Source organism: Dendrobium catenatum, unplaced genomic scaffold (assembly GCF_001605985.2).
Source record: "Dendrobium catenatum unplaced genomic scaffold, ASM160598v2 fragScaff_scaffold_156, whole genome shotgun sequence".
In the NCBI taxonomy this organism is placed as follows: Eukaryota; Viridiplantae; Streptophyta; class Magnoliopsida; order Asparagales; family Orchidaceae; genus Dendrobium; species Dendrobium catenatum.
The window spans coordinates 2,250,384-2,276,817 of NW_021318618.1; the positions used below are offsets into that span (position 1 = coordinate 2,250,384).

Sequence of the window (26,434 nt, forward strand, 5' to 3'; positions counted from 1 at the left end):
AAATACCCAAATCATATTTTTAAGTTAAAAAAGGCATTATATGGATTGAAACAGGCACCTAGGGCTTGGTATGAGAGATTGAGCACTTTCCTACTTGAAAGATCTTTTGAAAAAGGAAGTGTGGATACAACTCTCTTCTTAAAGAAATTTAGAAAGAAAATACTCATTGTTCAAATTTATGTGGATGATATCATCTTTGGATCTATTGTTCAGAGTGATGGTGAAATAGATGGGGATATTATCAGCAGAATTCAAGTTGGATGGTTGAAGTGGAGGAATGCATCGGGCTTGTTATGTGATAGAAATGTACCCCTCAAACTTAAGGGAAAATTCTATAAGATGGTGGTGAGGCCTGCAATGCTTTATGGTGCCGAATGTTGGCCATTAAAAGAGAAGCATAATACTAAATTAAGTGTGGCAAAGATGAGGATGCTCAGGTGGATGAGTGGCTTTACCCTTAGAGATAGGATACGAATGAGCATATACGTGAAAAGGTTGGAGTAGTTCTAGTAGAAGATAAGATTAGAGAGAGTCGCCTTAGATGGTTTGGTCACATAAAACGGCGGCCTTGTGATGACCCGGTTAGGAGAGTAGAGGTATTAGATTTGACTTGTGTTAAGAAAGGTAGGGGTAGATCTAAAAAGACTTGGTTAGAAATATTAGGAATGACCTTTCTTTATTAGATTTAAACGAGAATTTGACTTTTAATAGAACACAATGGAGAAAAAGGATTCATGTAGTCGACCCCACGGAGTGGGATAAAGGCTTGATGTTGTTGTTGTTGTTGTTGTATTCTTCATTCGATTCATGAAATGATGATGCTTTTAGATAGAATTTTTACCGTTTATGATAGCATTTTGTCGTTGTTGCTAAATAAACATTTATGGTAATCATTTATTTCTATGTAGAATACAGCTTTGTTTGAGACGGCTTTTTTAATGTTTCTTAAAGTAGCTTTCTTAAATAGAAATTAAAATTTTTGCACGAAAAAGCTGCTTTAAGAAGCGGTAAAAAAATCGTCCCAAATGAAAGCCTATGTGTGGTCTGATGTTTTGAGATTTTTTTTTTTTTTATGTAATCTTGCTTGCTTATTATTTATCGTCCATTGTTTCTGTCTATTTTGGTTTTATGTCTGCTACGATAAACCTTATAAGTAACGACCCTTTTCCTATCAATAACATTATATTGCATGTAGTTTAATGGTTGGTTTTAATTTCTCGTGTTTCGAGGCACAAGCAAGGCAATCTTGGCTGTAGAATTATGTTGCAACCTATTCTAAGCTATCAATGAGCGGTTTATTTTCTTGATGCAGATTGAATCTACACATAATGGAGCAGACTTATTTGGCGGAGGATGCGAGATAATCAAAGGGTAGGTTTCCAATGTCTAATTAGAACTTTGATATGTAAAACAAGTTCTTTGGCTTGTTTGGAACTTCATTCTTCTTCTGGTTTTTGTAGGTTTCCCCTATCATCTCTAAGGAGGATCAAAGGTGAATCTATGCCCGAGAACAAGGACGATGGCGAGTCAGATGAGGATGATGAGGATGAGGATGACGAGGATGGTGGGGAGCAAGATGATGATGGTGGTGAAGAAGATTACTCCGGCGAAGAAGGGAATGAAGAGGACGATGAAGAGGATGAACTTGAGCCGAATGGCGCTGGTGCAGGCGGAGCTGGTGCAGGCGGAGGAAGTGATGATGATGAGGACGATGATGATGAAGATGATGAGGAGGATGGTGAGGACGAGGATGAAGAGGACGACGAAGAGGATGAGGAAGACCAACCTCCTCCTAAGAAGAGGAGGTGATCTAGTGACCATGTTAAATGGCTCCATCACCATTAGCTCTTCCCCATGCGCAAGGAATTGTCATTGTGGCTGTTGTTGTTAGATTAAGGTTTTTTGTGGCTTTGCCTTAGATTAGGATAAGTTATTCACATTTGGGGCGGTACTTTTATCATCTATCTGACTTCTTTGTAGTTTATGCTCCTTATTTAAGTTTTTATCTTGATGATTTTATAAGACTATTGGGTAATGGATGCATGTCTTGTTTTCATTATTTTATCCAGTCACGAATTGTCTATTTTTGATGTTCTTCGATGGTTATTTTCCTGCTTCTATAGTCATTGCACAACTAAAAGTTGTTGGATCTATTTTAAGATAAATGTAATAAATAAATAATTTATATTGTATTCTTATTTATGTATAGATTTAAAGATTTAAAACAAGTTTTAATGACTTATGTTTTTCAGAAATAATAAAGCAACAAGGCAATAAAGTAGCAATAAGGTTTAAATATTCTCTATGGGAATCAAATGGTGATTTAGGTTTTGTTTGAGATAATTTTTTTATTTCTTTTTAAAATAAAATTTTAGTATGAAAATTAAAATTTTTATATTAAAAAATTATTATAAGAAGCAACAAAAAAGCTGTCTTAAATGAAATCTCAATTTGGTTGCAATAAGCTTTAAATATTTTGAAAATGGAGAGCATTCAACAATAGAATCATTCCCAATGTAGTTATGTAGTTCATCTTAATTTGTTGATTGTGAGCTTTAATTACTTACTAAGAGATTTTAAATTTGAAATTTGTCTTAATTGACTTCGAAGTTAAAAAAAAAAATTCTCAAAGAAAAATCCCAATAGAACTTTAACTTATAATCTTTATCCCAAGTACAAAAACTCATTAAAATCATTAATTATATATATCTTTTCTAGCAATAATTATTAACTTAAATTTCAATTATATAAGGCAGTTTTTTATGATAGTTCAATATTTTTCAGAAGATATAAATAATCCCAACCATCAAATTATCATAATAGAAAAAGAAAATCTCAGGAAAAATAAACAAACACTAATGCCATGAACAAGCTCTCTGCACCACACAAACCAATATCACATTTGATTATATTATATATATAACAACACAAGAGAAACTTTGTCAATCACACTTATGATGTACCAGAGAATTTTATTTTAGAACATAGAAAAAGAAATGGAGAGCTTTAGCTGTACGACAAACGAAGAGTGAAAGAGTTAACAGGAAAGGAAAGCCAGATTAAAAGACCTGGAGACAGCCTCGCACCATGCCTCACACATTTTCTTACGTTTCTCTGCATCCATATTGGGGATGAAAGTGGTAGAATTCTCTTCGTTTTTGCTTGAGAAGATTTCCTCTTCGGTCCAGAGACCAATGGCTAATCCGGCTGCATAAGCTGCACCGCGGGCAGTTGTTTCTATGTCTGCTGGCCTCACAACCAAGCTCCCCAAGAAATCAGCCTGGAAATATGTTGACGGGAATCTTATCATAATCATAAATAAACAAGTGGGATGAAATTCTTGCTTTAGCGTCATAATAAAGAGAAATTATTCTGTGCGGACTTTGGACGAGAATAACAGTCCAGATTGCTGCTTATTTATTGAGTATTTCAGTAAATACACAGTAAATCAACAAATACTCACAAAATACTGAGCGATTACTGACAAAATATTCAGTAAATATTCACAAAATACTCAGTAATACTCACAACTGAGTATTTTGTGAGTATTTAATGAGTATTTGCGAATACGCAACAAATACTCAGTAAATCACAACAAATCCGGACGATTCTCCCCGTCCAGACTCCACATGTAATAATTTCTCCATAATAAGACAGATCAAGGAAATTAAGAAAAAATCCAGTTATATAATGTTAATAAGCATCTAGACAAGACAATGGCTGAGAATGCTTAATGTTTTCCTGGTAAAGAAATATCTTATCGCTATTGGGGATCAAATGACAAAGACATTGTTAAGAAAGAGATGACTTTTCCCGGATGAAATAAAACATTTGATTCATGTAACAGGAGAGAGATTCCCCATTCCTTAGTCATAAAGATATGTCCCCATAAAAAGGGAATGAGGTAAGACAGAATTGGCCGGATGGTAAGTCGTGAAAATACTTGTTTCTTTCATCTTTTTGGCCTTAACTCCATGGAACAATATGCACTCGGCTTGGATATATAGGAATTTTCTCATTGCAAAGTATTCCTGAAATTTGGTTTCATTGCAATTTTCAAGTGAAGATGTTAACTGGGAAATAAGGTCTCCAAAAAGGTGCTTCCTAGACTGCTTTTCTTATAACAAATTTCTTGCATCAAGCTGATTTTTGCTTTAAAGGCCTGAGAAATTCAAAACTTTGGAACAATTCATAATGTTCAGCATCTATTAGGCTTCGTTTTAGCACTAGCTCAAAGATGATAGCCATGATATAAAAGATGCCGGAAAAAGCATCTCCTTTGAGATTTTGTTTTCTTGAAAGAATGATACTTTTTTTTCGATGAGTAAAACATGAACACGATGAATGATGGTGAGTAGTAATAGTGAAACTGAAGATGGAATTTCGAGCATTTGCAGAGACTATAAGTCATTGTTACAATAATATTGCAGACACATTATAAAGAGAAGGAAAATAAATTTTCATTTGTGGATCTCTCCTTAAACATCGAAGCTTTATAATTTAGCATTTTCATTAATCAGCAAATTAGTGAGTCCTTTTGACGAGTTTAGTAGCTCAGTAGTCAGCACCAAGGGCTGAGTTAAAGTTCTCATGGGCAACTTGACAAGATTCAGTTCCAGGATATTTGATGCTTTGGGCGACTTCAAGCTTGTTGAGTTCAGATCCATATTTGTTTCAAGCTTGTTGAAACCATTTCAAGTTCTTATAATGACTTAATCAACTTGATCAGTGAATATGGGTGCACATTAGTTCACTATTTTGTTGTCTATTCTAAGAATTCAAGAAATATGTGAGAATAAAAGTTAAGAGAAACCCATCCTAGGCGCATTCATCATTTCTATGCTTGCGCAATGACACCACAAAACTATATATATAAGAATCTACAATGTTTTGATCCTCTCTTTGCGCAATGATATAATCATGAAATTTTTATCCATCCGGAGGCAAATGAGCATAGATTGAGATAACATTCAATGAAAATCCTAACATGATTGATGGGGAATAGAGAAGAAGATGGTCGAACTTAAAAATGATATTGTTATGAAATTATACCATTCTAACCAGTAATACATTAATACTTAATTATTTATAACAATGTTAAGTTTTAAGAAACGACAATGAACAATACTAGCACACACTGAGAAAAAAAAATCTGCAAGAAGTGAATAAAAACCTAAAATTAAGTAAACTGCAGAGAAAAAAATTTCTTATTGCAATAAGTAATGTATGGACAAATTGAATCAAGACGTATTGCTAGAAAATGCGGATTACAAAGAAAACTAAAGGAAAGCATGGATCAACAAAAGATAAGAATTAAAGGAAACCAAATAGCTACTTTGAGGTAAATTGTGCAACTGAAGAAGTAAGAAAATATGAAAAAGAAAAAGAGAAACAACTAAAGAGGCCGAAAATATTCACAATTGCTTTACTTAATAAACTATGTGGGTCGGGGCGTGTGTGAATGGAATTGCGTACACTTTTCAATTTATTTATGCAATAAAAAAAGGGGCATGTACAAATAAGAGTTTAGTATGCTAGTGAGGTGAACTCAAATTTAAGGACTTTCAATCCAGCAAAGCTTTTCAAAATCAGTGAGTTCAACTGTTATTAGAAAACTAGTAAACCAAGAAAAATTTGCCGGAATTTAGTATTCTTTTAGGTGACCCTCCCTTGGAAAAATAAACTCAAATAAGAGGTTTAATAACTTGTTGAAGAGGTCAAGTTCCTCAAATTATGTAAAAGATTAGCATGCTTAATTTGATCATCAAGCTTGAAAAATGCAATAGTCATCTTAAGACATGGAAAGCTATTAAAGTTAGTGCGCCCAACAAAAATAGCAAAAGGAATCCAAATAGCAGCATGGACATAGCATGTAAACCAAAAGAAAAATTAATCACACCAAACATAAAGTAGTTGCTAAAAAGATAAAAAAAAAGGGGACTGCAAACATACTTGAATCTGCATCAGAAGATTATTAACTGTTGCGCCGCCATCGACCCGAAGTAAGAAATCTCCACCTGAATTGTCAAAATCCTTGTGCATCGAATCAAGCACATCCTTCACCTGAAAGCACAAGCTCTCCAGCACAGCCCGGGCAATGTGTCCATTATTTGTGAACCTCGTAAGGCCAAGCAATACACCTCTAGCATCATCCCTCCACCATGGTGCTAACAGTCCATTGAATGCTGGAACAAAGTACACCCCTCCTGTATTTACCACTGTTTCAGCCAACTCTTCAATATCTGATGCGGTCTGGATAATCCCAAGACCATCCCTAAGCCACTGAACTGCAGCGCCAGCGATTGCAATAGAGCCTTCCAACGCATACTTAGTTGGTGCATCGGGGCCAAGCTTGTACGCAATCGTAGATAGTAGTCCATTCGATGATTGAACGATCTCCTCACCAGTGTGGAGGAGAATAAAGGCCCCAGTTCCATAAGTACTCTTAGCCTGCCCCTTCAGGCAGAGCTGGCCCAACATAGCTGCGTGTTGATCGCCAAGGCATCCGGTAATGGGGATTCCAGAGAGGGGCCATCCATTGGCAATTAGTCCAATGGGTTCAGAATTACTAACAATTTTTGGAAGGATTTCAAAGGGAATCCCCAATTGCTCTAATGTGGGTCTATCCCATTCAAGGGTCTTAAGGTTCATGAGCATGGTTCGAGATGCGTTTGAGCAATCAGTGACATGTAATCCTCGAACATATTTATCCCCATAGGGAGTACCACAACCACCTGTGAGATTCCAGATGACCCAGGTGTCAATAGTACCAAACATACAATCTCCAGTTCGAATAGCTTCTTTAACACCATACAAATTTTCAATCATCCATAGGATCTTGGGAGCACTGAAGTAGGAGCTGACAGGTAAGCCGCAGGTCTCCAAAAAATGTTTTTTTCCACCAGCCAGACGCTTCTCCAAACTCCTGGAGAATTAAAGGAAAATGTTTCATTCATTTGGAAATTGAGCCTTTAGATTCCACTTTTCTCTATTTTTAACAAAATCAAGACATGAAAAGGCCTTTTAGCTGGTTACTTTTAGAGCTCATTCATCTTTGTTTAAGCTCAGTCATTCTTCCTGTTAAATTATGCAGAAACGTGAATAAATCAAATGAAAAGAACATTGCAAACTTCCAAGTAAAGAGATTAAGGAGTTGTTTTGGTTTCGTATTATTCAGCGGCAAGCCTAATAAGTTCTCGGTGTTCTCTTTTGTTCAATACTATATTTTGAACGCCAATCTAGCTATCAGATCAAACTAGAAATGAAATGTAATTTACATAAATGTTGTCAAAAGATCTAGCGGATCAAACAATCAGCAATTGAAACAACACAACATTAAATCGGCAAATCGAATAGGCTGAGGATCTACCACTATGGTTCCTAATTAAGGATTTAGGTCATTTAACTCATACAATATCAATTTACAACCTCTACCCAATTTCAATGCAGAGAAATGGAAATCCAAGACAGGGCCCTACACAAAACAGCCCAAAAGATCATAAACTGAAGGAATGAGAAGAAGCGAACCTGCAGATTAAGTTGCAGCGGAGGTCCATCCAGACGATCGCATTGTACAGAGGAAGTCCCGTTGACTTGCTCCACATAACAATGGTCTCCCTCTGGTTCGTGATTCCAATGGCCTTGAGCCCGTCTTCGACGTTGTACCCGGCGGCGGTGGCCTTTTCGAGCGCCTTCGCAGTGCAAATCCTCACACTCTTCAAAATCTCATATGGATCATGTTCCACCCATCTAATCCCAGACCCGACAATGGTTAAAAAAAGGCCCCTTGAAAAAAGACAAAAGAAAATCAAAATCAAGCGAAGAACAGTACCCGGCTTCGGGGTAATACTGGGTCAACTCCAGCTGATGTGAAGCGATGGGCTTGGCCTCGCTATTGTAGATGATAAATCGAGTGCTCGTCGTCCCTTGATCGAGCGCGCCGATGAAAACTTCCTGCGAGGATTCTGACGACGTCATCGTTTTTCTTCTCTCTCGCCCACTCGCTGTTCGATGGAATGCCTCGAAATGCTGCGAGGATTTATCTTTCGATGAGACCAAAGGGGCGATAGAGGTGGGGTTGACGAATGGCAAGCGACCGGTGAGATGTTCGCGGGAGCAGTGTAAGGAGGGGACAGCGTGTCCAATAGCGAGATTAGAAGAAATGCTGTTGTTCTGCTTAAAGCCCGGGGCAGTTTTGTGTAAGAGGGCCAGAGAGAAAAGTTGCTGGATGCAACCGCCACGTGTCAGGATGTCGGTGCATTGACCTATCCGGTTATATTTAGATATAGATAGCTGCACGTAATTATCTTAAAAGTAATAAATTTGTCAAATAATTTATAATTTAATAGTTACCGTTTAAAAAAAGAAAAATTTATTGCAGAAATATCTTTTCACACGTTACGATGTGAAATACGAGCATTAAAAATATCAAATAAATATTCAAAATTAGATCAAAAAATATTTTTATGTATATATTTGGATATAAATTAGTTATTTCAAATCATCTCAGATTGGGACATCATTTTTTGTTTTAATTTTTTCTTATTTGACTTATCTGATAAAAAGATAAATTATATAAAAAAAAACTTATATTTATATAACCACTTGCTCTTTTATTCATACATCATCAGACTCATCTAATAAAATTTCAAATAAATCTTCACCCATTCATTCATAAAAATATTCATAGTTTCAATGCAGAGGCATGTGTGATTTCCTTAAGCAATAATTTATTATGTTTTTGAAGTATTTTTTAAGATCATTATTTCCAACTAAGAAGTCTATGGTTCGAGTCTATGTGTATGCGTTGTGAGTGTGATTTGGCCTTAAATGTGTTAGAGAACTAATTAATTATGATTACTGTATTAATTACCTTGCCTTATTTAGCATGAACCAATAGCTTGAGTACACGTTGCACCTATAGCTTCCAAGCCTATATATAGGCACCTGTACTATGTTTTCAGACTATCCAATATATTCATCTTGCTTTTACTTTAGAATCTTTCTGTTCAGACCAGACTTGATGGGTGACTGTGGTTGGAAGGATTGTAATCGACATGCAATGGAGGTCGGTGGGAATGTAGTCGTCAGGAGATAAAGGTTGGAGGGATCGTAATTAGTGAGCAACTATGCTCAGACGAAAGCCCGGTGATGATTGCTAGATGGATGTTATATGACAATGGTCGGGCAGAGGTCTAGTAGCGGCTGCTTGGTAGCAATGATTCGCTAGTGATGGTATTGTGGTGGAGCTCCAGGATGCTTCGAGCCTTAGAGCTCTCTTAAGTGTCTTGCTAATAGTCTAAGCCTCCATCATGTGGGAAGAGGGAGTCAATTTATATATTTTGAGAGTGGCGTGCCCTGTAAATTTGAAGAAGATCTAGGACAAATTCATAGTGGTCCATCGGATGACCCATACAGATTATTTCGATCATGGAGCATTTGTTCAGCATTCAAATGTCTTAATGATTTCAAAATTAAGTGATATTGGGATTGTTGGATTTGTCTTGTCAAACCACTTCATTTGTCTATAAACATATTATATTAGGATATCATTTGGTCATCCACTAAATGCACTTAAGCTTTCAAATATGCTTTAGTCCCATGATTTGGGCAAGTTTGGGCTCAAATTAGACCGATTTTAGTGTTGTTGGATTCGTCTCACTAAGACATTCAATTTGAATATAAGTTGCTGAAATTAGAATTCAGATGATCTCAAAACTAAGTTTGGAAGTTGTTAACTCATATATGCTTTGAGATTCTAATGAGGGATGTGGAGTAACCTATAGAATTGTGAAATGATTTAGGGCTCTATCAATTCTTAATAATGCTTAGGTTTTCTTTGATATAAAAATATATAAAAATTCAACTTAATATACACAAATATACGTGCCAAAGAAAGTAATATAGTGATAGAGTGGAGTATAAATCCCACGAGAAAGATATGCTCAGTTGTAAAAACTAGTATTGTCTACTAAAATTATAACAATTATCTACTCGATAAAAATAGATATTATAGATATTTAATCACTTAAATAAAATTAGATAAAGATAATGAATACACTATATAGATATAATATTTTGAATTGATGAATGTAAATAACATATTTTTTCTAATGAATTTCTTTTAATTGTGATGCTACTCAGAGCATATGCACTCTTAGATCTCTCTCGAGCTTATAGGAGCAAAGGATGTCCACATACTTCCTATAGTAATATCTACTTAAAAATTTAGTACATTGCATACCCTATAACTAGGTATGATGCATACTAATTCAATATACCTAGTTATGCCTGCTTCCCTCCATCGAGACATAACATTACACCTAATTTTAACTACACATATAACCATTATGTGCATTAAATGAAGATATGATATTATTGAAAATAACTTTTTGATCATTTAAAGAAGAAGAGCATTATTAGTACTACATATAATACTTATATCATTAATCTAAAATAAGAGAATTTAGTCATATATGGACTAGAATTAAAGCAAACTCTTTTTCAGTAATAACATGATAGAAAGAAAATACAAGATATAGATATCACTAGATTAGTTCAATAGATCTCCTCTACACTCCTTCTCTCAACACTATAGATTTGCTTCCACAAACAAAAGTCAAACACTCTGATGATCGTATCAAGCACTTCTCTAAATACCCTTAGTTGTCACTCTAAGGAAGTTTCAGAGAAGCACTTTGAATTATACTGAAATTATTTAAGTGACTGAACTCTCTAACAAACATAACATAATGACTATTTATAGGAAAATACAAAGTAGGCATCTAGCATTGTGGTGCTTGCAATGACGACGCATCTGCGCCTAACAAATGAATTAACATTTTTTTGTTGCTTTTCTGGTTTCGTCGCGATGCTTACTGATGTTAATCAATTACTTAGTGAACAATCGTGTCATTTTGCTGACATACAGTGTCCTTGGAAGTTACATTTATTACGTCGTGGCACTACTAACTTTTGAATGTTGCGGCATCGGAAGAGCAATTTGGGCGTTGAGGGGATATCTAGTCTGGCTCTTCAGTGCTTAACGATAAAGCACACGGCGCTGCAAAGTTGAACTTTTGACGCCATGGTGGTATTCAACAAAGAAGTTGGCGCTGCCATGTCGATATTCTGGCTCTTCGGCGATGTGGCCTTAATGGTGCTGCGTCGTTGTTTGTTCTGACACCGTGGCGCTTTTTGAAACTTAAAATTTTATACCTTTTATGTATTTTTCCTTCACAATACAACTAAAACAACACATTTTCACTAAAAATTTAACACAATATTTACACTTATCAAATTTGTGCCTAATCAAGATGATTTTTAGTGACATATCAATCATGATCTTGAAGAGCGAACCCTTGAGTAAAAGAAATCAGACACAAACAATACTGGCAATTAAATAGGTTCAATAATCTCTTTAATTTAGTTAGAATGTTTTGTAATAACAAATCTAATGTCATGTTACTGATTCATTAAATCTTGACACTTTTTCCATGTGATGTTATAAGAACTATTAACTTGCCCAATATGAAATTGAAATATATATATATTTTTTTGTTCAATTTTCAAATTTTTTGTGTTAGAGCTATCACCATTTGCTTGCTCTCCTATTTTCAACCTATAAAGATAACAAAATAGGAAATAAGTTAAATCTTTGGTTATATACTTATATTATACTTTAATCATGCTTTGTAATTGTAGAAGAACAAGCAACTGAGATTGCTGTTCTTGTGTAAAGAGCAGACAACCTAAGTTGTCTTTCTTGTGTAAAGAACAGAGGAGGAAGAAAACGTAAAGCCAGAAGATAGAAAGAAATGGATACTTTTGTTATACTCTTTGGGCAGAGTTACAGAGACTATTTATAGAGTCTAGACTAGTACACGGATGTAAATAATATAAAACAAGAAAGCTACTTGCTGCCTTTACACCTGTCATATTTGTATTGGTTGTTGTTTGGCTTTATACTCTAATATCTCCCCGCAAGCTGATGGATCTTCAATTACTGTCAGTTTGTTTCGAAGTAGCTGAAACCGTGGTGTAGTTAATGGCTTAGTAAGGATGTCGGCGGTTTGATCAATGGTACTAATAGGTAGCAGCCTGATGTTATTATTGTGAATATGATCACGTATAAATCTTTGGTCAATCTCAATGTGCTTCGTGCGAGCATGAAAAACCGGATTATTTGCAATAGCTATGGCTGAAGTATTGTCGCAGTGAAGATCGGTAGGTGTGTTCGTGTTGATCCCAAAGTCATCAAGAACTCGGCGAAGCCAGAGGATGTCGGCGGTAGCAGCTGCTAATGCCCGATACTCGGATTCTGTGGAAGATCTTGCGACGGTATGTTGCTTTTTGACTGACCACGAGATCAGTGTGGTACCTAAAAAAGAACAAAAACCAGATGTGGATTTGCGAGAGACGGGGTCACCTGCCCAGTCAGCGTCCGAATAAGATGTTAGAGTGAGAGCTGATTTGGTGATAGGAATTCCGTAATGAAGTGTGCCGCGAATGTACCAAAGGAGTCGTTTGAGGAGGTAGGTATGCGGAGGTTGAGGGTTTTGCATATGTTGAGATAGAACATTAACCGAGTAGGCTAAGTCGGGTCTAGTGATGGTCAAATATTGAAGAGAACCGGTAATTTGGCGGTATAAGCTTGGATCGGAAAGTATGGGATCGGGAGGCACAAGTTGCGGTAATTTGGTGCAGCTGGGATTGGCAAGGGCGTTGCATTCGGACATTTGAGCAAGTTGCAGGATGTGTTTGGCATATTGCGGTTGCGATAGGAATAGTTGATTTGGATTTTGAGAAGTGATTTTAATTCCAAGAAAGGAGTGGGCCGTGCCAAGATGTTTGATGGCAAAGGTTGATTTTAGCTGATGAAGAAGATTATTGATATCTTGTGAGTTGTTGCCGGTAAGAAGAATGTCATCGACGTAAATAAGTAGAAAGATAAGAGAGTTGGTTCGTTTGCGAATGAGGAGAGAAGGATCAGATTTGCTATGAGAAAATCCGAGAGACGTGAGATGATTAGAGAAAGTGTTGTACCATTGTCTGGGGGCTTGTTTAAGTCCGTAGATTGCTTTATGTAGACGACAAACGTGATTGGGGTTAGATGCGTCCTCGAATCCCTTGGGTTGAGTCATGTAGACGGTTTCAGTTAAGGTGCCGTGGAGAAAAGCATTTTCAACGTCTAGTTGTTGAATAGACCACCCATGGTGAAGTGCAACGGTAATGAGGATGCGTATTGTAGGGAGCTTCACCACGGGACTAAATGTTTCATCATAATCAATTCCATGTTCTTGCCTGTTGCCGAGAGCAACGAGACGCGCTTTAAAACGAGCGATCGATCCATCGGAGTGAAATTTAGTTCTATAGGTCCATTTGCAGCCAAGGATGGACGTATTAGGAGGAGGAGGAACTAGGTTCCATGTTCCTTGCTTTTGGAGAGCCAAAAATTCGTGAGCCATGGCTTGTCTCCAGTGAGCATGTTTGGCGGCTTCAAGATATGTATTTGGAGTAGGATTAGTATTGTAATTGTTCTGAATATGCAGAAGATTAAGGCGCTGACAAGGCTTGAGATTCCCTGTTTGATTTCTTGTGACCATAGAATGACGTTGAATGATTTTAGAAGGAGGAACCACGGTTTGAGAGGTAGCGGAAGGTGCTTGTTCGTGAACTGGACTAGGGACATTAGTAGAGGAGCATGGAGTCGGAATTTGCTGGAACGTCCGGTTGACAGGAATAGTTGTGGGAAGAAGCAGTGATGGTTGGGAAATTGCATCAGAGGAAAGTTGTTGTGGTGTGGTTTGTTTAAAAGGAAATGAAGCTTCGTTAAACGTAAGATTTCTGGAGTAAGTTATTGTATTGTTCATCATGTCAAGACATCGATATCCTTTGTAAGCCTCAGAATATCCTAGAAAGACAGATGATTTTGCTTTTGGTTGGAGCTTGTGATGGGTGTGTGGAGGTAGTAAAGGAAAGCATTCGCTGCCGAATACACGGAGATGAGAATATGAAGGAATTTTATTATAAAATAGCTGATATGGGGAAGCATGAGAAATGGATTTAGAAGGCATGCGATTAATGAGATAAACAGCGGTTAAGGCAGCATCGGGCCAATATTTGTAGGGAACGGCCGAGGTCTGTAAAAGAGAACGCATAGTTTCAGTTATATGACGGTGTTTGCGTTCAGCAAGACCGTTCTGTTCAGGCGTGTATGGACAAGAAACTTGATGATGGATACCATTTTCTTGTAAAAATTGACGAAGATTGTTATTTAGAAATTCAGTGCCGCCATCAGTTCTTAAGCTTTTGATATGATAAGAAGTTTGTTTTTCAATAAAGTTTTTAAAATTGATGAAAGTAGTAGTAACTTCTGATTTTCTTGTGAGCGGAAAAATCCACGAATATCGAGAATAGTCGTCGACAAATACAACGTAATAGGCAAACCCTTGCACCGAATTTATGGGTGAGGGGCCCCAAACATCAGAGTGTATTAAAGATAACGGTGTGGTTTGTCTGTTTTTGGAAACTTCAAACATTAGTCTATGGGCTTTAGAAAGATTACAGGAAGAGCAAAAATCAGAGTAATTTGCAATTTTAAGAGCCGGGTAGAGTTTGGAGATGGTCTGAAGCACGTTCTTGTGGGGATGACCCAACCGATTATGCCAGAGAGCGCCGGAGGACGAGGTAGCAGCAAGGGCGGTGAGGGATGAGTTGCTGTTTGATGTTAGAATGGGGTAGATACCGTCACGGCAAGGTCCATGAAGCAGTGTTTGATGATTCTTCAAGTCCTTGAAATAAAATCCAGAGGGATCAAAAACAATGTAAATTTCGTTATCCTTTGTTAGTCTAGAAATAGATAAAAGATTGTAATGTATTTCATGTATGTGAAGGAGATTAGTTAAAGTTAGCTTACGATTCGGTGTAGGCAAGATGCCCTCACCGGTGTGAGCTATGGAAACTTACCGACCATCACCGACGGTAACAGCGTCCGATCCTTGATACTGACTTGATAGAGAGAGTCTGTCCAGTGAATTGGTGATGTGAGAGGATGCACCAGAGTCCAAATACCATTCATTTGTAGCTTGTTCGGTAGTAGCTGCAAGTGCCCGATTTGGAGGATTCCTCTGTTGAGGAATATATTGAAGATTTGATCTATGCCAACAGTCTTGTGCAGAATGGCCCTTCTTGAGACAGATTTGGCAGGTGACCGCATTGTTTCTTGGGATTCTTGTAGTTTCATTACCTGTATTGTTGGCAGCTCCATTACCAATATTTCTGGTAGGTTGTAAGATCGGATAGGTTGAACGCCCACGAGAGCGTGCGCCTCGTCCACGAGAAGAGTACAGCGCCATATTTGGATTGTTGTTATTAGAGAGCCGAGATGCGTCCATGGCAAGATTGATTTCTTCGCTTAAAAGAAGCGAGTACAAATTATCCAAGCTGATAGGTGTAAGCATGGTGCGGATAGAGGTTTTGAATGACTGGTAGGAAGGAGGGAGGCCATTTAAGATATATAGAAGAATATCTTCAGTATCAAGAACAGCACCAGCTGCTGAAATCTGATCAACAATAGTTTTGATATTGGACAAATATTGGGTCATGGTAGAATTTTTCATGGAGATATTATGCAATTCGTTCTTGAGTTGTATGACTCTCGAACGATTGGAAGATTGAAATCTGGTTTCCAGTGCTTGCCAGATCTGAGAAGTAGATTCAAGATTCAACACGTAGGGAAGAATCGAGGTGGAAATGGTAGAGCAAATTGCTGCCGCTAAATTCTGATCTGTGAGCGACCATTGATTATAGGCAGGATTTGGTCTAGATGTTCCATTTTGCGGTGGAAGATGAGTGGCAGGGGGAACGATGGAAGAATCAAGAAAATGAGAGAACCCATTTGCTTTAAAGAGCTTAATGAGTTGAGATTTCCAAATGGCGAAGTTGTCATGAGAGAGTTGGGTGGGAATCAGATGTTTTAGGTTGGAAACTAGGAATTTCAGAGAGGAGGAAATACCGTTTATATCTGCCGAAGTTGCCGAGAGATCATCGGCTTGGGAAGAGGCAGAGTTAGCCATTTAGACAGAAGCGAAGGATCTTGATACGTCTGATACCATGTAGAAGAACAAGCAACTGAGATTGCTATTCTTGTGTAAAGAGCAGACAACCTAAGTTGTCTTTCTTGTGTAAAGAACAGAGGAGGAAGAAAACGTAAAGCCAGAAGATAGAAAGAAATGGATACTTTTGTTATACTCTTTGGGCAGAGTTACAGAGACTATTTATAGAGTCTAGACTAGTACACGGATGTAAATAATATAAAACAAGAAAGCTACTTGCTGCCTTTACACCTGTCATATTTGTATTGGTTGTTGTTTGGCTTTATACTCTAATAGTAATCATCAAACCGCACAAAATTAAACCTACATAACTTATTTCGAATTTGTGTTTGTAAGAATTCATGATCACAAGGTTGACAATGTTTTCTTAATAAGATCTTCTCATTGTATCACTATCATTTGGATGATAATGAGATATCTTTTTTCTTAATCTAGGATCAACAAGTAAATCATCGAAATTTATTTCAACAGAAAGATGTTTGGATTGCGTATTACTATCCTCACAACTTGTTTCATATTCAACCACTTCAGTCTTTTTTTGAAGTATGTCTCCATAACTATAAAATAAATAAATTATAACAATTTTTTAACTTACTTGAATCAAAGATTGAAATCATTCTCTCGGCAATGTTTGGATTCTCTTCTTTTAAATTCCTATCAAAAAAGATTTGGAGATTTATAAATTAATTAAAATTTATAAATTACATAAAATAAATTTCATCATCGACTACAAATTAATAGAGGCTTTAATAGAGAGTTTAGTTGGCAGTGTATTATAATAATTACATCTAAAATGTCCTCGAAATTATGCAGAATGTTTTAACAAATTAAAATATGTAATCTCCAATCATACAAAACTGTTTCTTGCCTTACAATGATTGCCAACAAGTCACGGATCCAAATGGTGAGCCAAAATGCCACATCATAGACCAAAAATGATAGCTGCAACCGCAAAGCCAACCCCCATAAGCAGAAATCAACTGGAAGATAAACAACCACATCTAGGAAAATCCAAACTGTCGGCAGCCATAGAATACTAAATAAAACCAAGTCCGTAGCCACCAAGCAACAACCAAAAACAACTATTTTTGGATTTCTTCTTTTTTATGTTTACCCATCCGAACGGTAGTATCTCGCATAACACCTTGATGTTCAAATACTTCCTCTTCATCAACCTCGAAAGAGGAAGATGAAGAGCATTCAAGCCAATCAATTTGCATCTTAACACTCTCTCCGATTAGGCTCCTTCTTGTCCCAGCAAACATTTTTGGGTTTCTACAGCTCTTTTCATAGGGCTTGTAAGAGAGTCTTCCCTACCGAACTCCCCATTTTATCTCATGTTAAATCCCAACATTTGCAAAGCTCTTATATCAAGGGAAATAACTCTACCTAATCTCTGGCTTCTTCCTCTGCTCTGGATTCTATTTTGGCAAATCAAAAAGCCTTTTTCTCCCTCAACCCTTCTTCTATTTTCAGGGTGACACAATTATTTTATAACTATTATGTCAAAATTATTTAGCACAGCTTTGTACAATATTTGGGGAGCTCAACCTTTCATATGTGGAAGATGTTATAAACGAACATTAATTTTTTGGCTGATGATTTAAGTGCTGGTGAGTGAGAGCTATCAGTCATTTATTATGCAATTAAAAAAATGATATTTATATGGTTTCTTAAGCTTTATTTGTGATGGCTTTCTTGCTACTTAGTAAAGCGATTTTCTAGCAAAAAAAATTTTATTTTTTGTACTAAAAAGCTGCTTTAAGAAGCATAAAGAAAGCCGTCCCAAACAAGGCCTTAATTAAATTGTATTGCTTATTAGACATGCATAAAAATTATTTTAGAAAGCAATAAAAAGCCATCCTAAATAAAACCTACAGCCTTTTCATCCTTCTTAACGATACATATAACATTAACTTATACGCCCTACACTTTTGAGTTTATCAATAGTTATTTGTGCCGAATTCTTTAAGTTCATAATATTAACCTATGAGCCCAAATAAATACGAACTCTATTCACCCATAATTATTAATCTTAATGGAGATATAAAGCTTCTTATTATGAGCATTAGTTCTTAGGAGATGTTATTCATTTGAGAAAGTGATGCAAGGTAAAATAGCAAATTAAACCTCCTAAGAAGGGCATTATTGCATTCGGTCACAGGACGCGGAAAATAAGTTCAGACATCCAATAAAAATTTGTCGCGTCATATGCGCTTTTGACTGCGCTTTTTGACTTGCGTTTTACCTGCGCTTTAGTTGCACTTTTGACTGCGCTTTTGACTTGCGCTTTAGTTGCGCTTTACCTGCGTTTTACTTGCGCTTTAGTTGCGCTTTACCTGCGCTTAATTTAAAATAATATTTTATTAATATCCGGACCTATCTCGACATCCGGTGAGCTGATGCAATAATTTGCCCCTAAGAAGAACCTTATGCAAGTTTCGCTAGATAAATATCTGAATGTAATAATGCATTAATTACAATTTCACGCAATTCATGAGATTACATAACATGTAAATATAACATTAAAGCTTAGTTTGTGACGTCTTTCTTATTACTTCTTAAAGCAGCTTTTTAGTACAAGAAATAATTTTAGTACTAAAAAATTACTTTAAAAAATAGTAAAAAGTCGGCCTAAATGAATCCTAAGTATCAGCAGTAAAAATCTGTTGGGCATAAGTGGATGATTTTTTGAGAAAATCATGCATAAAATCTCTCAGAGTCCTGTTATAACCCAAGCTAACTTAGAATTTTATGCCTTGTATATATATAGATTGTCATATGGATGTTTCATTTAGGATATTTGGAACATTCTGCATGTTTTGCTTTTCATACAACAGCCATAGTTTATTTTGGATTCTACTTTCTTATTGTTTTTTTAGATATTTCCAAGGCTTTTAAAATCGGACCGGTCAATGAACTCTGGAAAGAGCGATTAGTGGTTTGATGGTTTGACCGGGGTCGAATCAGATGATGTAATAAATAATAAAATTAATATAATAATATGATGATCTAGCCTTAAACTTAAACACAATTCATTCTATCATACAAATCTATATAGTGTATATATAGTGAACTTGAGAAATGAGAACTTTTCATTAGGTTTTAGTCTCACATCACCTAGAGAATATATATTAGCATTGTTTTTGTTTATATAAGCCTTTTGGCTCCATTTTTTAAGAAAGACACATGATATGATAGGTCATGTGCCATGTCATAAAGCATTTTTATGCTTGTTTAATTAAAATTTATATAAATTTTAAATTTATTTGTTAAATCAAATATTTAAATAAAATATTAGTTAAATTAGTTTTTGAAAACCGGCATCGGTTCACTGGTTAACCGGTTGAATCGACGGTTCAAGCCTGTTCAATCTGGTTTGTGGCTAAAGCGGTTTTTATAAAATTCCGGACCAATTCACGGCTCAACTTGTTTAGGGTTTAGAGTTGAACCGGTCGGTCCGGTCCGATTTTTAAAGCATTGGAAATTTCTTTGATGGAAAGCTACTTTTTGCAACCATAATAGTGAAGTTGCTTTCTCCACAACATGTTCACAACCAACTTCATAAAATGCTAAAACCGTCTCAAATAGACCCTTAGTGTTAAATGTATTCTTTTTTCCTTAAATCTATAATTCTGTTTTTAAATGTATTCTCTTTTATTTCTATATTTTCTTACTCAGAACAGTGTTAGAACTATAGTTTCTATTTGGTAATAAATATGCTTTTCATTATATTTATAACTTTGTTTAGATTTTTTTTTAGATCTATATTTTTTCCAATATGTAAACTTATTTTCTTAGGTCCATATTAAGTCATAAATTTTTTAATTAAAGTTTAAATATTTTTTAATTAAATTTATTTTTTATACATGAATGTAATTTATTCTAAAAGTAAACTGATTTTGTTTATTGTATAAAATTTATTGAATTAGTTTTATTGAGGTTTGAATTTAAAATCATTTAAAAGTTTATATCTAAATTATTTCAATAGTCATATGTAAGTTTTAATTTAAAATTATTTGAATTTTATATATATTTCAGTTTGTTTTTTGTATATTTATTGATTAATATATTGTGCTTAAATATAATTGCTTATTTTTCAAATTGTTTAATATATATTATCATATATTTATGTAAAATATCTAAAATTAATTTTATGTGTTGTGATATAAATATAAATGATTTGAATGATTAATTTTGTGAGCGAGGCGCTGCCAAAATCTTTTGCTATTTTTTTAATGAACTTTTCAAAGATTCATTTCTATTAGATCATCTTCATTCAAAAAATTCATTTTCCACTTCAAAATACAATAAAACTGAAAAATATAATAATTCATCTCTAATCAAGTTCCATTTTTTCTCTTCTTTCGCGTGTTTCTTCATCTCACTGAAAAGGAATCGTCTTTCTCCTCTTTCGCGCTTTTCTTCCGCAAATTCCGTAAGCCTTTTTTTTTTTGCGTAGGTGAACAGTGCGGTGCCAATATTGGTGTCGCACTGTTCACCCCCGAAGATTATTAACGAACAATTTCGCGTTATATTGGATCTTTTGGCAAACCACATACACTTGTTTACCGTCGGTTGCTAATGATCTTATGTTGCTTCATTCAGAGGCTTTTATTTGATTGTATTTTCTAGTGCACTCCCGACAATTTGTTTTTCATTTGTAGGTTCATCATCATAATCCAAAGTTCCATGTGTTCAACACAAAGAGTACTACCATAAAAACTAAAGATATCTCCATCTATATCTATATATTAGAGCTAGATTTTCGTGGTTTAAGTGAGCTAAATTGGCTCGTGAGCCAACTCAAAATGCTAATGAGACCGTGAATTGAGTTTATCAAGGAGCTTAAATTTGAGCTCATATATTATACGAGCTTGAATTTGTCCAGTCTCAGCTCATTGCTAATCTAGCCGGCTTAATTAACATATTGGCTTGATTAATTTATTTAACATTTCTCATTATTTATATTAGCCTACTTAATTATTATTTTTCCAAATTCAAAATAAGAAATCAAGCTCCAAAATTAGTCGATTTAAAATTTTCATATCGAGCATGAGCCACATATTTTTCACTCGAGCTAAGCTCGAATTTGAACGTCATATAGATTAAATGAACTTGCCTCAATTAAACAAAAACTCAACTCAACTCATTTCGATTCGTTTACAACCCTAATTTGAGTCACTGTTAGAATGTAAAGATATCACATACGCCGAATTATTATTATTTTTTATTATTTTTGGGACATTTAGATCAATTAAGGCAAATTCATATGCACATCACATACATAAGACTCGAGCCCAAGACCTCTCGGTTGATCTTTAAAGCTCCCAACCAAAAGACCAAAGTAAATTGTGTACCATATTATTTATCATTGTTTGAGAACTGCAAGGTGCAAACACGAAGAGAAATCACAGAAATGATACAGATTATGCAACATTGCAAAGTGATCTGAATCAGTAATAAAAACCATCTCCTGGTGTGTTCTTCAGCTGGTCAAAAGCTATCTTCCTCTCTAACACTTCAGTGCAAACCACACCCATCATGTTATAGAAAGAAAGCAGCTCTGAAAGCTGAACCACAGACATTTTACTCATTATGTTCCTCGCCATGGTCTCCCTCTCCTGCTTCTTCTTAAGCATCTGAAGATAAGAAGTTGAGTTCCTCACAGTTGCTCCCATCTGCTTCAGTCTCTTCTCTTGCTGTACACTTAGCGCTGTGTTCGACTGCAATTAATATGGAACATGCAGAATTTTTCAAAAATCATTTCATATGATATTCTGATCGATCTTCTATGCTCTTAAAAAAAATTAGAAATGCCATTGTTTGATTGTATATTTCTCTTATGTAAGAAATAAAATACCTCAAGGAAATCTGCTCCAGGTTCCAGATCAGATTGCTTAGAGATTGGCAAGTCGTGCCTTCCATCGTATAAGTCCTTAGCAATGGAGAAGCTTCTAACAATCACCTTCCTCTTCTCCTCCATCTCCTGATCCAGTTTTGGACTGCTACTGCCAACCTTGGGATTTATATTGCCATTAACCTTTTTCTGATAAGCTATGACTGCCTTCACAAACTCCTGCAATATTCACATCCCCAAATTTAGGGCTGCAAACGAACCGAGCCGAGCCGAGTATGTGAGTGTTCATGTTTGTGTTCATTTAATATCAGCTTGTTCAAGTTTGGTTCATGTTTGTTCGAGCTTTACTGTTTGTGTTCATGTTTGGTTCATTTAAATTAATGAGTGTTCATGTTCGGTTCATGTTCAGTTCATGTTCGTTCGTTTAGTGCTTATCGAGCTTGTTCGTGAACATATTTAACGAATTTTTTTTAACTATCAAACAAATACGTTCATGAACATATCTATGAACGAACACGTTTATAATAAAAGCAATTGTTTATGTAATAAAGGCAATGATTATTTATATTTATTAATTTTATAGTCACATATTAATTATTTTTATCTAGCTTATTCACGAGTTCAAATTCGAACACGAATCAAGCTTTTATCGAGCTTAATGTCGAGCTTGTTCACGAACTTCAAATGATGTTGTTCGCAAACATAAACGAATCGAACGCAGTAGTGTTCAAGTTTGTTTATTTAAGAATCGAGTATTTAAAATATTGTTCAAGTTTGTTTGTTTAGCTAATTAAACGATCACAAACGAGCTTTAATCGAACCGAACAACGAGTAGCTCGTCGAACGTTTGGTTCGCTTGCAGCCCTACCCAAATTCATATATAATTGTAGGGGATTTGTATGCTTAGCACTTAAAAGCTTATCGAGCTCGCGAGTCGAGCTTGACAACTTATTGAGCTCGAGCTCGAATGGACGTATGCTCGACTCGTCAGCTCACGGAGGTGATTGGCTGGAAAAAAAGAAATTTCAATCAAGCAGGCAGACGTGACGATTCAAAGGTTGGGCCGTAAAACAAAAAGGACGGAGCGTGCGGATCTCGACGGCGGAGCTCTGGACAACGATGGACGAGCTCGGGATGATAGATCTTGAAAGCGGATGTGACGACAAGCTTGAGACGACCGATCTAGACGGCGGAGCTCGATAAGATCGACGAACGAGCTCGGGACGACGGAAAACTTGACGACGAGCTTGATATGACTAATCTTAATGGCGGACGCGCGCGATGACGAGCTCAGGACGATGACGGAACTCAGGACGACAGCGGACGCGACGACGAGCCTACTTGGGACGAAGCTCAACATCGGAGCTCGGGACTGAGCTTGACGAGTCGTCAACATGAGACTGAGTCGAGCTCGAGCTCGGATTTTGCTCGACTCGAGTTTGAGCTCAGTATTTGACAGTCAAGCTCGACTTGAACACACCCCTAGATCTAACAAACCTCAATCTAGAGAGCTTGCACCCATGAAGATGAGGTTAGCGGATTGTTATCTTTTTAAATAATAAATTTAAGTATTAAATATGTAAAATAAGTAATTTTGAGGTTTTAAGTATGAGAGTCTTCGTACAATTATTTAAAGAATAAAATCTGATCAAAATAAAGAAGTGGGAAATGACACCTGATAAGCCCTAGGGCAACCCGGATAATCAAACTCATCCGAGCCATTCTTCCTCATCCTCTCCGGATGAAACTGCAATCCCATCAAAAACTTCCCCTTCTCCACATCAAACACCTCCGGATCATAAAATCCTTCCACCAATCCATCCTTAGCCAAAGCCATGACCCTAAATCTTTCCGCCAATCTCTTAACCCCTTGATGATGATAACTATTCACCATTATCTCCTTCTCCCCAAACCATTCCCTCAACGGCGTCCCTTCCACCACCTCCACCGCATGCCTGTGCCCATCGTAATTCCCGTAGTCAACATGTTCGACGAAACGCCGCAGCTGTTTTCCGACGTCACAGTAGAGAGTTCCGCGGCAGGCGATGTTGAGAATCTGAGATCCGCGGCAAATGCCGAGGAAGGGAATGCCGCGAGAGAGGCAGAGGCGGGAGAGACGAAGCTCAATGGAGTCTTTAGAAGGGTCGGTGGTGGCGTCGGAGGAATGGGTGAGGCGTATTTCGTCGAGCTCGGAGGGAGAGAGGAAATCGGTTTGATCGGAGGAGTAGTGGGAAGGGTCGATGTCTTCCCCTTCGCAGAGCAGGACGCCATGGATTGGTTCAAAGCTTTCCAGGAGGAGATGAACACCGGCGACGCGGGGGACGATAACTGGAACGGCACCGTAACGGATGATCAAGTCCAGGTGGTATTCTCCTGCTCGCCGGCGACATAACCAAGGTTAAAAACCTTAATTTTTATATGATAATCGGAAGAAGAAATAAAAAAGGATTTTGTTTTGTAGATAATACAGACCGACAAAATCCACGAACTTGTTCTTCCGAACGCATCGGCGAGAGACGATGACAACGCGAGGAAGGATGGTGGAGAGATCGGAGGAAGCCATGGCTGCTTTAATTGCTTTGCTTTCTTGCTTCTAACTTCCTCAGATTTGTTTCAGATTTTATAGAGAACAAGACTAGGGAGAGGGCAACCTTCTTTGTGTCTTTTGGGATCTTCATTTTGTTAGGAAACGGAAATAATTTTGTTTCTTATTCTTGGTTTGGAGATCACTTCGAGGGTGACGAGGTGTATACGTCGAGGCGCCGCGTTACAACCGATTTGGTAAAATTTAGCAAATAAGAAACAGTATATTTGACTTATAAAATCTGGACAACTGTTTGACGGGCCACGTGGCATGTAGATATTGCATAAAAAATTTTGGGAAAGGTCAAAGGCTGATGTGGCTTGAAAGTAAGATAAACGTCTCGTACGTGGCATCATGTAGGTTGCCCCAACGGGATCCACGTGATCGGATCTCGGTCAAAAGTCAGATTTGACTTGCCGACTTCTTAAAATTTTTTAATTATTAAGTTTTTTTATATAAAAATACATAATAATAATAATAATTATTGTTATTATTATTTTGTAGTTTAGGGCATCATATATGTAGGAGTGTCAATTTAGGTCACGAGTTAGGTTCGGATCGAACCTGAAATTGACAATGCACTATTCGGGTCAACCTGAACCCGACCCGTTTTTGCAAACTGATCGATTTTTCAGACCCGAACCCGACCCGATTCAGGTCCGAGTCAACCTGACACGACCCAAAAGACCCAGAAACATGAAAAATTTGCTAGTTTTGGAAAAAAAAAAGAGAGTCAAACTCCGCTTTTCGAGTCGAAAATGGGTTAATCTCGAGTTTCTGAGTTAAAAACTGATTTTCGTGTTAAAATGGGTCAAATTTGGGTCACTTTTAGGTCAAAGGGTTAGCTCGAACCCGACCTGATTTTTGAAATGGGTCAAATTGTTGAACCAGAACCCGGCCCTTTTCAAACCCAGAATTTTTGGGTCGGGTTCGTGTCAGATTTTCGGATCGTGTCAAGTATTGACACCCCTACATGTATGAATTAGATGGGACAAATTTTTTTCATTGACCAACAAGCCATTGCTCAATCCCCAAAATATAGATTATAAGTTACCTTGTATTAATTATCGTTTTATGATAGGAAGAAATATATAATTATAGGAATTAACCAGATTTATTTAGCATATTAATCAAATTCTCAAACTAATTTTCAATCAATTTAATTCAGATATGATTGGGACAAACGAAGTGTTTTATAAAGTAGACTGTAAAAGTGTTATGGTGAATTAATTTATTTTTTATTGTAAAATGTACTTTTTTTCATCATAATTTGTTTTGAAAAACACTGATAAAATAACAAAAAAAATGGCAGTCAAATTAAATTATAATTGTTATTTGAAAAATAAATTTGGAAGAAAGCTACCCCAAATAAATTCTTAATTATTTTAATTTGATTATTAATAGTGATTGAAAGATTGTGAAATAATTGAACCAACATATAATAGGCGAGATGGAAGTCTTATTTGGTGATATTTATAAGCTATTTTGTTTTTATAATTGATATTTTATTTTATTTTTATTTGTATACAAAAGTTAGGACGAAAGAGACTAAAGGGCTATATCATAATTCATATGTTTATCTTGTTCATGACTTCTTCATAATTATAAATAACAACAAAGAAGTTTGAAGCTTATTTTGAATATGAGAGAACATAAGGAATTCATTTGACTTTACATTCTTTCCTTTTTTTTTATCAATCAAAGAGAAGTGGATTAGGTATGCATTAATAGCAAGAACTATATGAGATAGTTTAGGTAAAGTCTAAGACCTTTTTTTTTTTCAGCATGGTCTAATCAGTAGATATTTTCTTTAGATTATCTCCACATTAGACTGATAAGTTTGAAAAAGGGAGAAGTTTGTACGGATGAGGATAA

The 26,434-nt window shown here is 36.3% G+C and overlaps 3 protein-coding genes across 3 annotated transcripts in view; 1 reads left to right on the forward strand and 2 right to left on the reverse strand.

The window, feature by feature from the left end:
• The window catches only part of LOC110094076 (nucleolin), an 8,997-nt gene extending 6,929 nt beyond the window's left edge, over positions 1 to 2,068 (forward strand). The window contains exons 2-3 of the mRNA XM_020819220.2: positions 1,313 to 1,371; positions 1,461 to 2,068. Of these exons, the coding sequence (XP_020674879.2) occupies positions 1,313 to 1,371; positions 1,461 to 1,809 (408 nt within the window). The 3' untranslated portion in view covers positions 1,810 to 2,068. The remainder of the gene's footprint in view (positions 1 to 1,312; positions 1,372 to 1,460) is intronic.
• Positions 2,069 to 2,877: 809 nt separating this feature from the next.
• On the reverse strand, positions 2,878 to 8,066 carry LOC110094061 (glycerol kinase). Its single transcript, XM_020819203.2, has 4 exons — positions 7,832 to 8,066; positions 7,528 to 7,749; positions 5,953 to 6,925; positions 2,878 to 3,280 (listed from the first exon to the last, which is right to left on the reverse strand). The coding sequence occupies exons 1-4, from the start codon at positions 7,975 to 7,977 to the stop codon at positions 3,038 to 3,040; spliced, it is 1,584 nt and encodes a 527-aa protein (XP_020674862.1). The 5' UTR covers positions 7,978 to 8,066; the 3' UTR covers positions 2,878 to 3,037.
• Positions 8,067 to 21,552: 13,486 nt separating this feature from the next.
• LOC110094027 (putative glutamine amidotransferase GAT1_2.1) lies at positions 21,553 to 24,584 on the reverse strand. The gene is made up of 4 exons (XM_020819129.2): positions 24,448 to 24,584; positions 23,651 to 24,348; positions 21,979 to 22,194; positions 21,553 to 21,841 (listed from the first exon to the last, which is right to left on the reverse strand). The coding sequence occupies exons 1-4, from the start codon at positions 24,536 to 24,538 to the stop codon at positions 21,572 to 21,574; spliced, it is 1,275 nt and encodes a 424-aa protein (XP_020674788.1). The 5' UTR covers positions 24,539 to 24,584; the 3' UTR covers positions 21,553 to 21,571.
• Between the last annotated feature and the right edge of the window lie 1,850 nt (positions 24,585 to 26,434).